Genomic DNA, 13,647 nt, shown 5'->3' with positions numbered 1-13,647 from the left:
ATTATAGATTAAAGGGTAAATATTGTGGTGGATGGAGTGAGCGTCTTGTTTTACCTGACTTGGCCAAATAAACATGATTCTGATTCTGAGGTATCTGTGTATTTGTAACACACATGTGAACCCACATGTCTCACACAAACCATGTTGTAGTGTATTGGAATATCAGAAGTGCATTATTCAGACGTGAACCCACATGTGTTATACAAACACAACATGTACATGAGTATGAATTAATGAATACTTTATTCCAGACTCAAAAGGTTCCATATAAAATACATAAAAATTACAGGTCACACATTAAAATACATGCAAACATCTGTTCCAATGTTTCCATAGTCCAGATGTGTACCTTGTATCAGTCCGTTTGATGTTAGTGAGTGCAGTTATTGGACAATTTTCTGACTCATGGAGTCGACACATAAATTTAAACATAAAATTCCTAAGCAGCGCATGTAACCAGCCAGGAACTCCCATAACAGGAGGCATTATTGATGAGGTGTGTGTGATCAGTAAGGTACAAGGAAGATCACAGGAGTCACAGGAGATGTTGAGTGGTGATGCAAGTGAAAAATTACTTAAAGCTGAAACGTGACCACTGTGTTCACATCACTCAAATGAAATGTGGGTTGTGATGTGCCATGGAAGGTGGGGACATAACAATTAACAAATAAAGTGCTTGCACTTGTCCATCTTGGAAGCTTAAGGAGGATCCTGAACGCATCATTATATGATACCTGCAACTTCTTTAGCTTGGCTTTGGTGGTATAATTACACCAAAGGTGAGCTGTGTAAAGAGGTGTACAATAGGCTCTGAATAGATTTACTTTAACATCAGCTGTGCACATATAATGGAATCTACGGGCAAGCATTTGGCCTGAGCATAGAGCTGACAGCACTGACGCTGGATGTCATCATCATCACAAAGATCCTCATTTATGATGTGACCCAAATACCGTACTCTCTTAACAACATCTAAGGGTCATATGTCGGAATCATGTTACTGTGTTGCTGCCTGTCTTGGCCAGGACCCTCTTGTAAAAGAGATTTTTAATCTCAATGAGTTTCGTTTCCTGGTGAAATAAAGGTTAAATAAAATAAAAAAGGGGCGGTCAGACAGTAAGAATGGGGGAAACTTTTGTTCCTGATCCTCCTTAGCTTTAACAATCAGAATAACACCCTTCTTAGGGTTAAACACAATGTCATACTGGACTCCATAGCTAGAGCACACTTTAAGCAGTTGCTGTAGCCCAGCACTGTATGGAGACATGATGACCAGGTCATCACCCTGTAGCGTCTTTTTCTCCTAAAGCCATCGGTGCAGCTGTGTTTTTTCGAGAGAAGAAAATAGTTATAGGTTGTTTTGTCGCTGTTTTTTCTTCTGGGCAAAAAGATTCTTATAAACCGACATGCCACCATTGGTTATTATATTTGAGACTGTAATGAACGATTCATCAAAGAGTCCCGTTCTTGAGCTGCTGCTGAAGCTCATTGGCCATTCTCAGCTTGTTGCTAAGCAACCAACGTTATTAATACAGGAAGTGAAGAAGCGGGGAGACTGTTTAGCCAATCAGAATGCAGAACACAAGGCACAATACAAATCCATACAGTACCTGCTGAAATGAAGGCTAGAGGGGCATTAATGGGAGCATTTAAAATAATGTTTTTATTTAAAGTAACTCAATAGTTACTTTTCATAGTAACGCATTACTTTTTGGTCTAAGTAACTGAGTTACTAACCGAGTTACTTTTTTAATGAAGTAAATAGTAATGGTAACTAGTTACTATTTTTCAGTAACTAGCACAACACTGGTCATCAGCATATATGAGGTGATTAATAAGACTACCACCTATCATACATCCGGTCTTGCACTCACTAAGCTTCATGGAAAAAATGCCACCCTGTCTACATTACCCATGTTACATGAAAAGGTGCAGATTTACCCAACGAACCCGATTCTTGTATAGGATCGCCCCTGTAGTTGGTAGAGACACACTGAAGATTTTGGCAAGGGCACTAGGGCACTCATTCAACCTCACTTTGATTATGGAGTTCATGTCTGGTACCGTGACACCACTAAGGCTCTGAAAACCAAGCTCCAGACAGCTCAAAACAAACTGATAAGGCTTCTGCTCAATCTTCCATCTGGGGCTTACCAAACAGCAAACCATATGCTCAGCGTGGGATGGCTCCTGGTAGCCGACAGAGTACAGTTTCTTGCATTGATTTTGGTGTACAAGATACATTACACCTCCAAAATACCCTTGTACTTGTCTAAATACTTTCAAAATGTAAAAGATGTTCACCACCATAACACTAGAGGCAGCTCCACAAATCACTTTCAGCCCAGGGTTAACTCCAAGAAAGGTTCAAACTCGTTTGCATCCTATACTACCAACATGTGGAATTCCTTACCGACAGCCATAAAAGAGAGCAAATCCCTAATCTCCTTCAAGTCTGCCCTAAAAAACCACCTACAGGAGGCTGCTACTCGTAACTGGGAATAATCAAAGCCTCTACTGCACATCCCGCTGTTCCTTCTGATTATTGTTTCTTGTTTTTTGTTTTGTTTTCTGCTTTTGTTTTGTATTACCTAGCTTATTCTATTTGTCTCATCACCTTTTTAGTCTCTCTCTGTGCAAAATAACAGTAATTCCCCCCTTTTTTCTTTTTTTTTTACAATCTTCCCTACAAAGTACTGCTTCTTACCTGTATGTCATTCAATGTTATATGAGTTAAAAAGGTCTCCAATGTAAACAAGTGTAATGCTTTCTTGGGATAATGCCTTTTAGTTGACTTTGTATCAGCGAATCTGTACTGTCATGAAACTGTACCTGATCCTATGCAATTCTTCTAATAGGCTACATTCTTCAATCAATCAATCAAAAACCGTTAATTAGAATCAGGTGTGTTGAAACAACTAAAACATGCAGGACAGCGGCCCTCGAGGACCAACTTTGGACACCCCTGATGTAGATGTTGGTGTAGCGGTATAAAACATTTTAAACCCTTTCTGGTAAACCTTAAAGCTACTCCTGTCCACTGAAGTCCTCACTTTTCTCAGAAGTCTGCTTGCAACGTGGCGCCCTTGCCCCTCTCGTGTTACGAAACTCCCGCGGACCAATAGCAGCGCGCCGGTCATTTGACGAGCCGGTGACGCCCCTTGAAACGGACGCTGTGATTGGCTGTACGTGCGACCACGGGAAACCCCGGCTCCGCTGCTTCCCTTCCTGCAAGAAAAGGGATAAGGAATGTCCCAAATTGTGACTGCGAGGACTGTAGCGATGTTAAGGGACCTGTAGGGCAGGTGCTCTTTAAATCTGCATGCTGTTGGTGAGCTCCCCGCTGCAGGTCAGTGAATAATAGCGGTGCAGCACTGAGGCATCTGGAGGACGCAGTGATTTCTCTGCAGTGATTTTTGTCAGCATCAGTCCAGACTCCACACACCGATGGCCGGCCTCAGCTTGCTGTGTGCGATGCTGCTCTGCACCGCCGTGGCTCATGCAAAGCCCATGATGAGGAAGGAGAGGGTGATCCAGGACTCTGAGCTGGGCAGGAGGACCCCCGAGGACAACAAGAGCTTCCAGTACGACCACGAGGCCTTTCTGGGGAAAGAGGAGGCCAAAACGTTCGACCAGCTCAGCCCAGAGGAGAGCAAGGACAGACTAGGGTGAGGAACAAGAAAACACTTTTTCCCACTTATTTTATTTTGCATGTACTATACTCATGTACTGACAGCACTGTAACATTCAACTATTGAACTATTTATTACTATTTATCATGTTTTACAGCAGATACAACATAGCACTACAGCACTTTAGTTCACAAACCAAAACCATCCATTTCCCCAGCACGGGTTTTATCGTCATTTTTATTGTGAATGCATATGCCATGTTATGTGTGTTATATTGTTGACTTTTTGTGATTATTATTATTATTATTGTTGTTGTTATTATGACTTTTGCTGATTACATCTGGCAGGGGGACTACCGATGTAAATCAGCCTATGGCTGCAATCTGGGTGCATCTACATTTTATTTTTTTATTAAAAGAAAATGTTGCCTGATGTACAATGTCCCTACCAAAATAAATACATTGAATTGAAATTGAACACTGATCCTGATACCAGCTCCTGCACCTCTGTCACCCTTCACTTTGAGGACATGCATCTAACATTCAGCATCACATGTTATAGAAAGATGTGCATGTGAAGATGCATATGGGGTTGACCTGCTATGCATACATTATAAGAGAGTTTCTCAGGACATGTAAAGTTGTGAAATCAGTAATGTTTCAGGCAGAGCCTGCACTGTACCACGTGGTCCTGGTACAGACTGTGCCACCCTTTGACCCGTTTGGATAAGAAAACTCCCTCCTGTGGTGTTGGGAGTGGGTGTGAGAGTGGGATGCCTGTAATATCACAACGTGGCAAGTCAAGTCTAAGAATATACTACAGTGGCTTTTACTAAATTGGCTTTGTGGCTCCTCCCACTGGAGTAATTTCATTGAAGTCACATTCCTTGTGGTTATTTTTCCCCCTTTTTTTCACTGTGTATCTCAGTGCCTTCTGCCAGTTTATCATTGTGTCACAGGGGAAATGTAGTAAAGATGACCTTGTAAGCTCTCCTTTTATTTCTTTGTACAATTTAAATTTTTTATCTTGTATTTTCTGCATAATTCTTGTCTGTAGAAATTGTAAATAGGTCATACTTTTTTTTTTTTTTTTATTCTCACTACCTCAAACTGCTGCACCTTAAAATGTTTATAATTTTGTACATAGAAATTCCACATTTGTCTATTGTTCATTTGTTTATTGAACACCTTTTAATATCATAGAGAGCGAAACTACCGGAGTCAAATTCCTTGTTGGACAATGTTCGAACCTGGCCAATAAAGCTGATTCTGATTTAAAAAAGTATACAACTCATTTAACTAATGTCTTACTTTTTTTCCCCTTTTGATTCTCAGTAAAATAGTTGACCGCATAGACGGCAACGCAGATGGCTACATCAACACAGAGGAGCTCAAGACTTGGATAAAACGTGTCCAGAAGCGTTACGTGTACGAGAATGTAGCAAAGGTGTGGACAGATTACGATCTGAACAAAGACGACAAGATCTCCTGGGATGAGTACAAGCAGGCCACTTACGGCTACTATCTCGGTAAGGGTCAGCGGGTTTCAGGCATGGCTTTTAGTCTTCTCTGAGGTTCGCCATTGAAATATTACAGAGCTATTTGTAAACCTTATTGTTAATTAATTTCAATCTGCTATTTTAAGCCAACATAGAAGAGTTTCAGGAGGAGTCAGACCAGTTCAGCTTCAAGAAGATGCTTCCTCGAGACGAGAGGAGGTTCAAGTCAGCTGATCTGAATGGCGATCTGTTGGCAGACAGAGAGGAGTTCACGTCGTTCCTGCACCCTGAGGAGTTTGAACACATGAAGAATATTGTCATTCTGGTAAGGCCTCTGGATTAATACTTTTTTCAAATAGAAAAACTGTTTTTAACACTTTTGCAACACATCAAAAGGAAGAATACATGACGTCAGACAGACCATTAAATACTGTTAAACTAGCCTGAGCCAACATGCAGGCTGAGTCGTGCTCAATGGGGTATTTACGAGCATCAGACCTCTCATTTGTTCGGAGTCTGACTGGCTGCTCCTGCCACCTGTTTCTTCAGCTCTATTTCTAGATCCAAACTGCTCGTAGAGCTGCAGGACTGTGAGCAGCTTGGATCAGGAGCCGGTTAGGAGGTCATGATTGGTATGGAACGCCACATATGAAAGTTTGTCCGGCTCTGTCGCCCACTAGTATGCTGTCAGTGAATCAATAGAGGCAGAGAAAGAGTCCCTTTCTTCTGATGTAAGCTCCGACTGACTCACCCACTCCCACGTTGCTTCTCCTGCTGGTTTACGATCATCAACCCACATGGAAGCTACTCACCTACTGCTATTTAAGCGATGGTGATCACTAGTGTACTTTCTTTTATTATTTGTTTGAATTATTCTTTTATATTTGAAATTAATTAGACACATGCAATGTGCTTCTGTAGATGTCTCTGTAAAAGTGTTTTAACAATTTAACAGTAAATACATCAGTGGCACTAATCTGCAGAAAAAATGTCTTAGCAGGCTCGATCAGCAAATGGTTTTGATTATTTATTTTTTTATTTTATTTGTCCTTCAATTTTCCTGTCAACTCCTTTTCCAAAATAAATATTTTTTTAAGATTTTGTGGCTCTACTGGCCTTTAGTCAAAGTGTAGACAGGAAGGGGGTAGACAGAGAGAATTGGGACGACATGAAGCAAAGGGCTGCAGGCCGGGACTGAAACCTGCGCCCGCTGCAGGAGGACCGTAGCCTCAGTACATGGGCCGCTTGCTTTAACCACTGTGCCACCTGGCGACCCCCCACTTTTTCCAAATTTGTTGAATCCTTGAATGATTGCTCTGAGGTATTGTATGTGATATGTTGTGCAGTGACTTTTATTATTTATTTAAGTCGCCACACCATGCAGCCACAATTATTCCCACCAAAAAAACGAGCCGGATTAGCAGGTCATGCTCATTATAGCATGCTGGACACTCTCAGAATGGCAGCTCTATAGGGCTATATTAGTCTCTGAAATGGTAGCAAGGTAAGGCTTACTGTGTTCATGTTGGTGATATTGAAGATAACTTGGAGACGAAATAATATCCCCTAAAGTAGGGCTGGGCGATATGGCAAAAAAAGTGATCACGATTTTTTTTCCCATATTGAACGATCTCGATTTTTAATCACGATTTTTTTAAATCAGAAGATCCCCCCCTCCCTTCTGGAATAAAATAGAAAGAAACCAGAGATTAGTTTTTTTTTATTAACAAATAAAGCAAATAGCATGTTTTAACAAGAATCCAGAATGCTACCAGTGGTACCCACCGAAAAAACTAGGGATGCACCAAAATGAAAATTTGAGGCCGAAACTGAAGCGGAATAAAATTTAAAGACTTGAATACTGAGTACTGAATAGCCTACGGAATGCGGTTGTTCACAGTTTTTCATTTATTTTGCCATTTTTTCACAATTGCATAGATAAAATTGCAATGACATTATTAAAAACAAAAACAGTAAACTAATATGATTTGAGCCACTGTCAAGCAGCTGGCAATGCGGTTGCTTAAATTGACCAACAGGTGGCGCTCTAACATCACAGTTTGTGTACTGTGCGTGACTCTGACGCTGGTTGGTAATTAAGGAGTTAAAACTCACTCGCCACTTACAGGACTCAGTAGCCAGCAGAAACGGCAGTTTTATTACATTTATTAACTGTAGTACCGCTATTATGAGAGGTTATTTCTCACAGTATTAGCCTAAAAGGGACTTAAGGCTGATTTATGGTCCCGCGTTACACCAACGCAGAGCCTACGGCGTCATCTGCTGAGCTCTGCTTGTTGCCTCCGCGCTCCGACACATTCACTCCGCTGACCGCGCGCGCGCACACACACACACACACGCACGCACGCACGCACGCACACACACACCCATGTCGGGGCCGCGGAGTTTCTGAAGTCGGCGGTGATGAGTAATTTGTGGTACAAGCAGAGCGAATCACAACTTTAATGAGTGCGGTTCGAATACACAATACATCCATCACGAAGGGCATTTTGCGAATCCATCACACCCTCCTCCTGTACGCTCGGAAGAAGTTGTCCGGCGAAATAAATAAATAAATAACCGCTAACCGTGAGTCCCGGTCGGCTCGAAGCTAAGCTAACGCTAGCCTGCGGTTGTTGTCTTGTAGTTTTATTCTCTCTGGTCACGCTTGCTCCCACCAGTGCAGGGGAGGCAGATGTGACTACTTTACTGCCTATGGTCATGCAACTTGCCGCGGCATGTCATGCATGATCAATTAATGCAGACAGCGCGGTGCCAGGAAAGCGGGTTGTGATTGGTTGTCGTGCACTTTGCTGCAGCATGTTTTGCACGTGATCGAGAAAGTAGACCCACAGCTGATCACCGTGATCGAGCTTAATTTGATCGCGATCACAAATCGAGATCGTATAATCGCCCAGCCCTACCCTAAAGTTAAAATCATGAACCTAATAGGCCTATTCTGGAAATGACTGAGTCTGTTTATTTATCTTAATTATTTTTGGAGCAGGTCCGATGGGATGGACACACCGTCCCATTTAAGACTCAGTCTTTAAATATAAATTTGGCATAGCCAATGTTGCACTATGCAGCACTGTGCTGCCTTGTTCATAAAAGTTGTACCACCCATTTGACAGAGTTAATTATTAATCCCCCATTTTTATGATGTCATTGCATATTACCAAAGAAAAGTTCAGCCAGTGGCATCTTCACTGATTGATGTTGAATGATCCACAGTAGTTACAGATTAGATACCGCAATGCTGGTTTGTGTTTTTATTTTTTATATATATACAGTATATATATAATGGTGATAGACTGATACAGCCTCAGGTGAGCAACAACACTATTTTTGCACTATGTCAATATTTATGTAACAAAAATGAAGGTCAGAGGAAAAACAGTCATGTTTCTAATTTTAAGTACCACCTCGCTGCTGTGTACAGCTTAAGAGTTGTGCAAATCTCCTTTAAAGCTGACACTGGTAGTTCTCTTAATATTAACATAGTACCCAGAGGGAAAGATATAAGAAGTTGGATTAAGGAAGTATTGTTTCTACGCATCAATTGGGAAATAGTTCAATGTTCTACAGTAAAAAAGTCTAAATATTTTTTTTTACAAGTGGAAAGTATTCAAGAGAGTTGTCTGTCTTCCCAGGAGTAAACATCCCAACAACTTTATACCAAGGTCAGACTGTGAAATGCTCAGAGAAACACAAGCTTCTCCCCCTATCTCTAAGGGAGAGTCCGGACACCCTGCAGAGGAAGCTCATTTCCACCACTTGTATCTGCAATCTTGTCCTTTCGGTCACTACCCACAGCTCGTGACAGGTGAGGGTAGCAACCTAGATCCGCTGCTAAATCCAGAGCTTCGCCTTTTGGCTCAGCAACTTCTTCAGCACGAGGATGTGATGCGGATGCTGCATCGATCCACCTCTCGATCTCCCGCCCCATTCTTCCCTCACTCAAGACCCCAAAATACTTAGGGGAGTATTGGATTCCCAACCTGGAGAGGACACTCCACCCTTTTCCGACTGAGGGCAGGGCATTTCCCATCTCCCTAAAAACGTGTAGGCCCTCCCTGTGAATCCCACACAGCTCTGACTTGTCCAGGTAGCATCCGGCTGGAAAGAAACCGCCAGTCATAGAAAGATCCTTTGGACCCTGTGGATTGGAGAGCGCATCAGATATGTTCTTGCACATATCAGGAATACTCCGATTTACATCTGAAGAGTTTGTAGGCTGGATCGGTGCCTAGAACTTTTATTATGCTTGTTGGTTTTGTTCCTGAGCGCTTCTTTGCAGTATTGTGGGATATGTTTTCCTGCTGGTTGAAGCATCAAGCAGCGCTGTTGTCACTAGGAGCTGTGATCGTTCTCAACGCTGTTATAATACGGTCTACGTGTTATAATTAGGGCTGACGATGATGAAACTGTAGTTGATGATTACTTGGCATATAAATAATGATGATGATGATTACCTGCAATTGAGTGGTTTTTATCTGTTTGTTGTTATATTTGGTTTTAAGTCGAATTGCTGTGTGTGTGTGTGTGTGTGTGTGTGTGTGTGTGTGTGTGTGTGTGTGTGTGTGTGTGTGTGTGTGTGTGTGTGTGTGTGTGTGTGTGTGTGTGTGTGTGTGTGTGTGTGTGTGTGTGTGTGTGTGTGTGTGTGTGTGTGTGTGTGTGTGTGTGTGTGTGTGTGTGTGTGTGTGTGTGTGTGTGTGTATATATATATATTATATTTATTTGTGTATTTCAAGTTAAGGGACTTGAAATAAACAAATCTTTGTCTAATTAAACCAAAGCAGAGCAGATAAAGGAGGGTCACCACAACTATATCATTTGGATGTCAACAGTAAAACTTCAGACTCTGAACAATTATGTAAAAAGAGTTGTGCAAATAGGGTATTTCTTTAGTTTTTTTAATGTTATTTTACACAGATGAATGAAAATTTGTAATGTTTCTTTTTATTAATTGTGATCTGTCTGAATACTTTCATTTGTGCCATCATCATGATAGTGAAAGATGCTGTTGTAACAAGAGGAAAGATGGCCATCACTTAACCTGTAAATAATCTTTTACCTCTGAGGGTTCAGTTGTCAAGCACGACACAGTAGCTACTGTGTCTCTCTGCCGGTCCAGCTGTAAGCCGACCCTCGCACAGTCACTCACTTCTGCAGCCTGAGGGAACGTGTTACTCTGTCATCACTCAGGCGGGACGTTTCACCGCTCTTGCCCCTACTTTTAATGACATTGTTAACTTTTTGTGAATACAGGAAACACTCGAGGACATTGACAAGAACGACGATGGATATGTGGACGAGGACGAGTACATTGGTGAGTTTGAGGATTTAAAGACCAACCATTTATAATTCACTTTCATCACATAAGCGTAATTAAATTTTGAAGAAACTTAAAACTGAATGAGTTGTAACTTGAATGTTCTTGTGGGGGAAGCTGACATGTTTGCTCATGAGGACGGGGGTCCGGAGCCAGAGTGGGTAAGAACCGAGAGGGAACAATTCTCCGACTTCCGGGACTTAAACAAAGACGGAAAGATGGACCAGGATGAAATCCGGGCCTGGATTATGCCCCAAGACTACGACCACGCCCAGGCCGAGGCCAGACATCTGGTGTACGAGTCGGACCAGGACATGGTACGCCTTTTCAGCTGCATCGCCACCGTTTAAAGTTGTTTCATGTCATTCTAGCTTTGATTTATTTAGGCCTTTTTTCTCTTAATTTGGCGTATTTTAAGGGTTAGTCATTGTTGCTCATCTTTCCGCTCTGTTGTCCCCCACCTCAGGATGAGAAGCTGACTAAAGAGGAGATTCTTGAGAACTGGAACATGTTTGTGGGAAGTCAGGCCACAAACTACGGAGAGGACCTCACCAGGAACCATGACGAGCTCTGAGTGTGTGTGTGTGTGTGTGTGTGTGTGTGTGTGTGTGTGTTTGTGCGTGTGTGTATGTGTGAGAGCGCGCATGTGGGGATTGTCGAAACATGTTTGTCCTCAAAGACAGAATCAGACTTGTGGACTTCCTCCCAGCAACACTATCACCACTCCATCCTTCCACTGAGTGGTGGGACAGACTCGAGGACGGACGCGCGTCGTGTTTCAGTCCTCCATTTGATGGCTTTGCTTCTGACATTCAGGAGCAAAGCCCGACCTGCTGGACTTCCTCTCCGTCAACCGGTGCCTTCCCGCGGCGTCGCAGCAGCAGCCGCCGCTGCTGCAGAGTTTTGAACAAATGCTTTTAAAATGAACAGGTCATTTTCAGATTCAGGAACGGTTTGCAAAAGCAGTGGTAATGTGAAATGTCGGATCAGAACATTTATTGTGTTAATATTTATTTTCAGTTATCTTTGAAACTAACTTTTAGAGAAATTCAGTGTTCAGCTAGGTATCTTTTTTTTTTTTTTTTCTTTTACTGAAAATACAGTTTTTCCTTTCAATGTTTCTGTTTACAGTCTTCTGGGAGAGTTTGTTTTTTTAAATGTTGATTTGTTTTAATAATGATTGGTAAATTGATGTTACACAACAGGGTTTTTTGCACACATTTGGTTTTAGCATAGCCTGTGAACAACTTTTTTTTTTTTTCTGTGCTCTGAATTGCTGTTTTTAGTAAACTTAAGGTCAACATGTATGTTTCCATTTTCAACTTTGCTAATATTTAAACTGTTTATCCAGTTTACATTTGTTAGGTTTACTTAGAAGTGATTTTATTGTTTTTTTTTTTCTTGAAAAAGCACTCTGGCTTGAATACATAAGAGAAACGAATAAAATCCTCACTTCTCCCTCCCACAACATTCAGTATTTACATTTGCCCATTTTATTTTCCCTTCTGCAACACTCGGAACTCTACTTACAAATGCTCAATACAGTTTCAGGGTATAATTCAAATTAAAACTTTTTTTTTTTTCTCTCTTTTTGGAATGAAACATCTATGAATAACCGTCTGGCTCCTGAGTCTCAGCACTCAGTCTCTCAAGAGGACTTTTCATTTTTCATACACTTGTTCTTTCATGGAATCAACTGTATTCAGTTAGAAGGACAAGTAAAATTGTGTTACTTTTATGATTGGCTTTTTGTTTTTAAAAAGAGCCCTTTTAACATTTTATGCCCTCTTGTTGCAACATATACAACTGTGCCGTCTGCACTGCCACCTCACGACAAGTTAGTGGTTTGAATTTCAGGACTTCTGTGTGGATATTGTGTGTTCCTCCTGTGTATTTTCTCTGTGTACTCTGGCTTCCTCCCGGAGTACAAAAACAAGCTGGTTAGGTTAATCAGTGATTCTAAATTGATTTATAACAGTGTAAGTGTGCAGGTTGTCTCCTTTGAAACTAAACGACTCTCGTGATGGACTTGCAGCCTGTTCAGGATGTGCACCACCTGTCACCAGGCAACAGCAGGAGGAGGCTCCAGCTCCACAGTGACCCTGCACAGGATGAAGCAAATAGAGAATAAATGGATGGATACATCACATAGCTGTCAAGTCTGACCACCCTAAAATGATTACGGCGTCAGTGGACCATGAAGAGTAACCAGGACTTCTACGTTCATTGTTTCAAACATTGTTTTTTTATTTCATCTTTATAAGAAATGGAAAAATAATTGGGATCAACTAAGAGCAGTCTGTTTGTTTTGTTTGTTTTGTTTTGGGGGTGGGGGGGTTGTCCTCATCTCTCATTACTCTGTAATCGGTGGCAGTGCAAAAAGTAACATTGATTTTCTGCTTTTTCAATTCTGCTTTTGTAGATTTAGTTCTCTTTCCACGACAAAAGGTGGTCATTTCATTCAGTCTTTGAGCCTTTTCATTCAACTGTAAGTACTAATTATACCAATAAGTACCAAGATGCAGCCAGCTTCCATGGCTCAGTGCCAGCTCTGAACCCTGGGAACAGTTAGTCTCCTGGCTCCGTGCAAAGGTTGCTTCATGCAGTCTGCTTAAGTTAGTTACTTAAGATATGGGGGGAGGAAGATTTTGATGGGACCTCAGGAAAAACTCTACTTGCAAGACTAGGAGAACCCGTCAAAACCAGAAGAGGAACTTCATCCTTGAAGCATCTCAGATCATTGCATCTTGGCAAACCCAGACTTGACCCTGGTCTTGTCATTGGTTTTTGTTAGTAGAATGTTTCTTAACTTAAAATGAACATCATATAGGCATTTGTAGTCATTTTTGTGGTATTTGGGTACTCCTTTATTAGCTTTGCACCTGTTAGACCTCCAAACAGCTCACTTTGTACAACGTTTTCAACAAGTCCAGAAATGCAGCCATGTGTTTGAGCTGCAATCAGGTCTGGTCTGTAAAAGATGGCTGAAGACATGGCTGAAACCGTCTCCCTGATGTCATGGCAGAAGCTGATCGATGAAGGGAATCACCATGTTATCACGTTTGTTGTCCCTAAACAAAAGTCTCACATCGTAAGGTTGGAGGATGTCCTGTGTTGATGTGGAAAATACATTAACACCTCTTAGACATTTCTTTTAATTTTTGAGCTAAGAATTATGTTTG

At 41.6% G+C, this 13,647-nt stretch overlaps 1 protein-coding gene across 1 annotated transcript; it reads left to right on the top strand.

Annotated features, from left to right (window-relative positions):
* The first annotated feature begins 3,239 nt into the window (after nt 1–3,239).
* On the top strand, nt 3,240–11,862 carry rcn1 (reticulocalbin 1, EF-hand calcium binding domain). Its single transcript, XM_061710859.1, has 6 exons — nt 3,240–3,668; nt 4,967–5,160; nt 5,277–5,455; nt 10,402–10,462; nt 10,583–10,782; nt 10,932–11,862. The coding sequence occupies exons 1-6, from the start codon at nt 3,448–3,450 to the stop codon at nt 11,037–11,039; spliced, it is 963 nt and encodes a 320-aa protein (XP_061566843.1). The 5' UTR covers nt 3,240–3,447; the 3' UTR covers nt 11,040–11,862.
* The last annotated feature ends 1,785 nt before the right edge of the window (nt 11,863–13,647 follow it).

Source organism: Cololabis saira, chromosome 2 (genome assembly GCF_033807715.1).
Source record: "Cololabis saira isolate AMF1-May2022 chromosome 2, fColSai1.1, whole genome shotgun sequence".
NCBI classification, from domain to species: Eukaryota; Metazoa; Chordata; class Actinopteri; order Beloniformes; family Belonidae; genus Cololabis; species Cololabis saira.
Note: the sequence above shows the minus strand (reverse complement) of the source record. Positions and strands in the feature narration are given on the sequence as shown.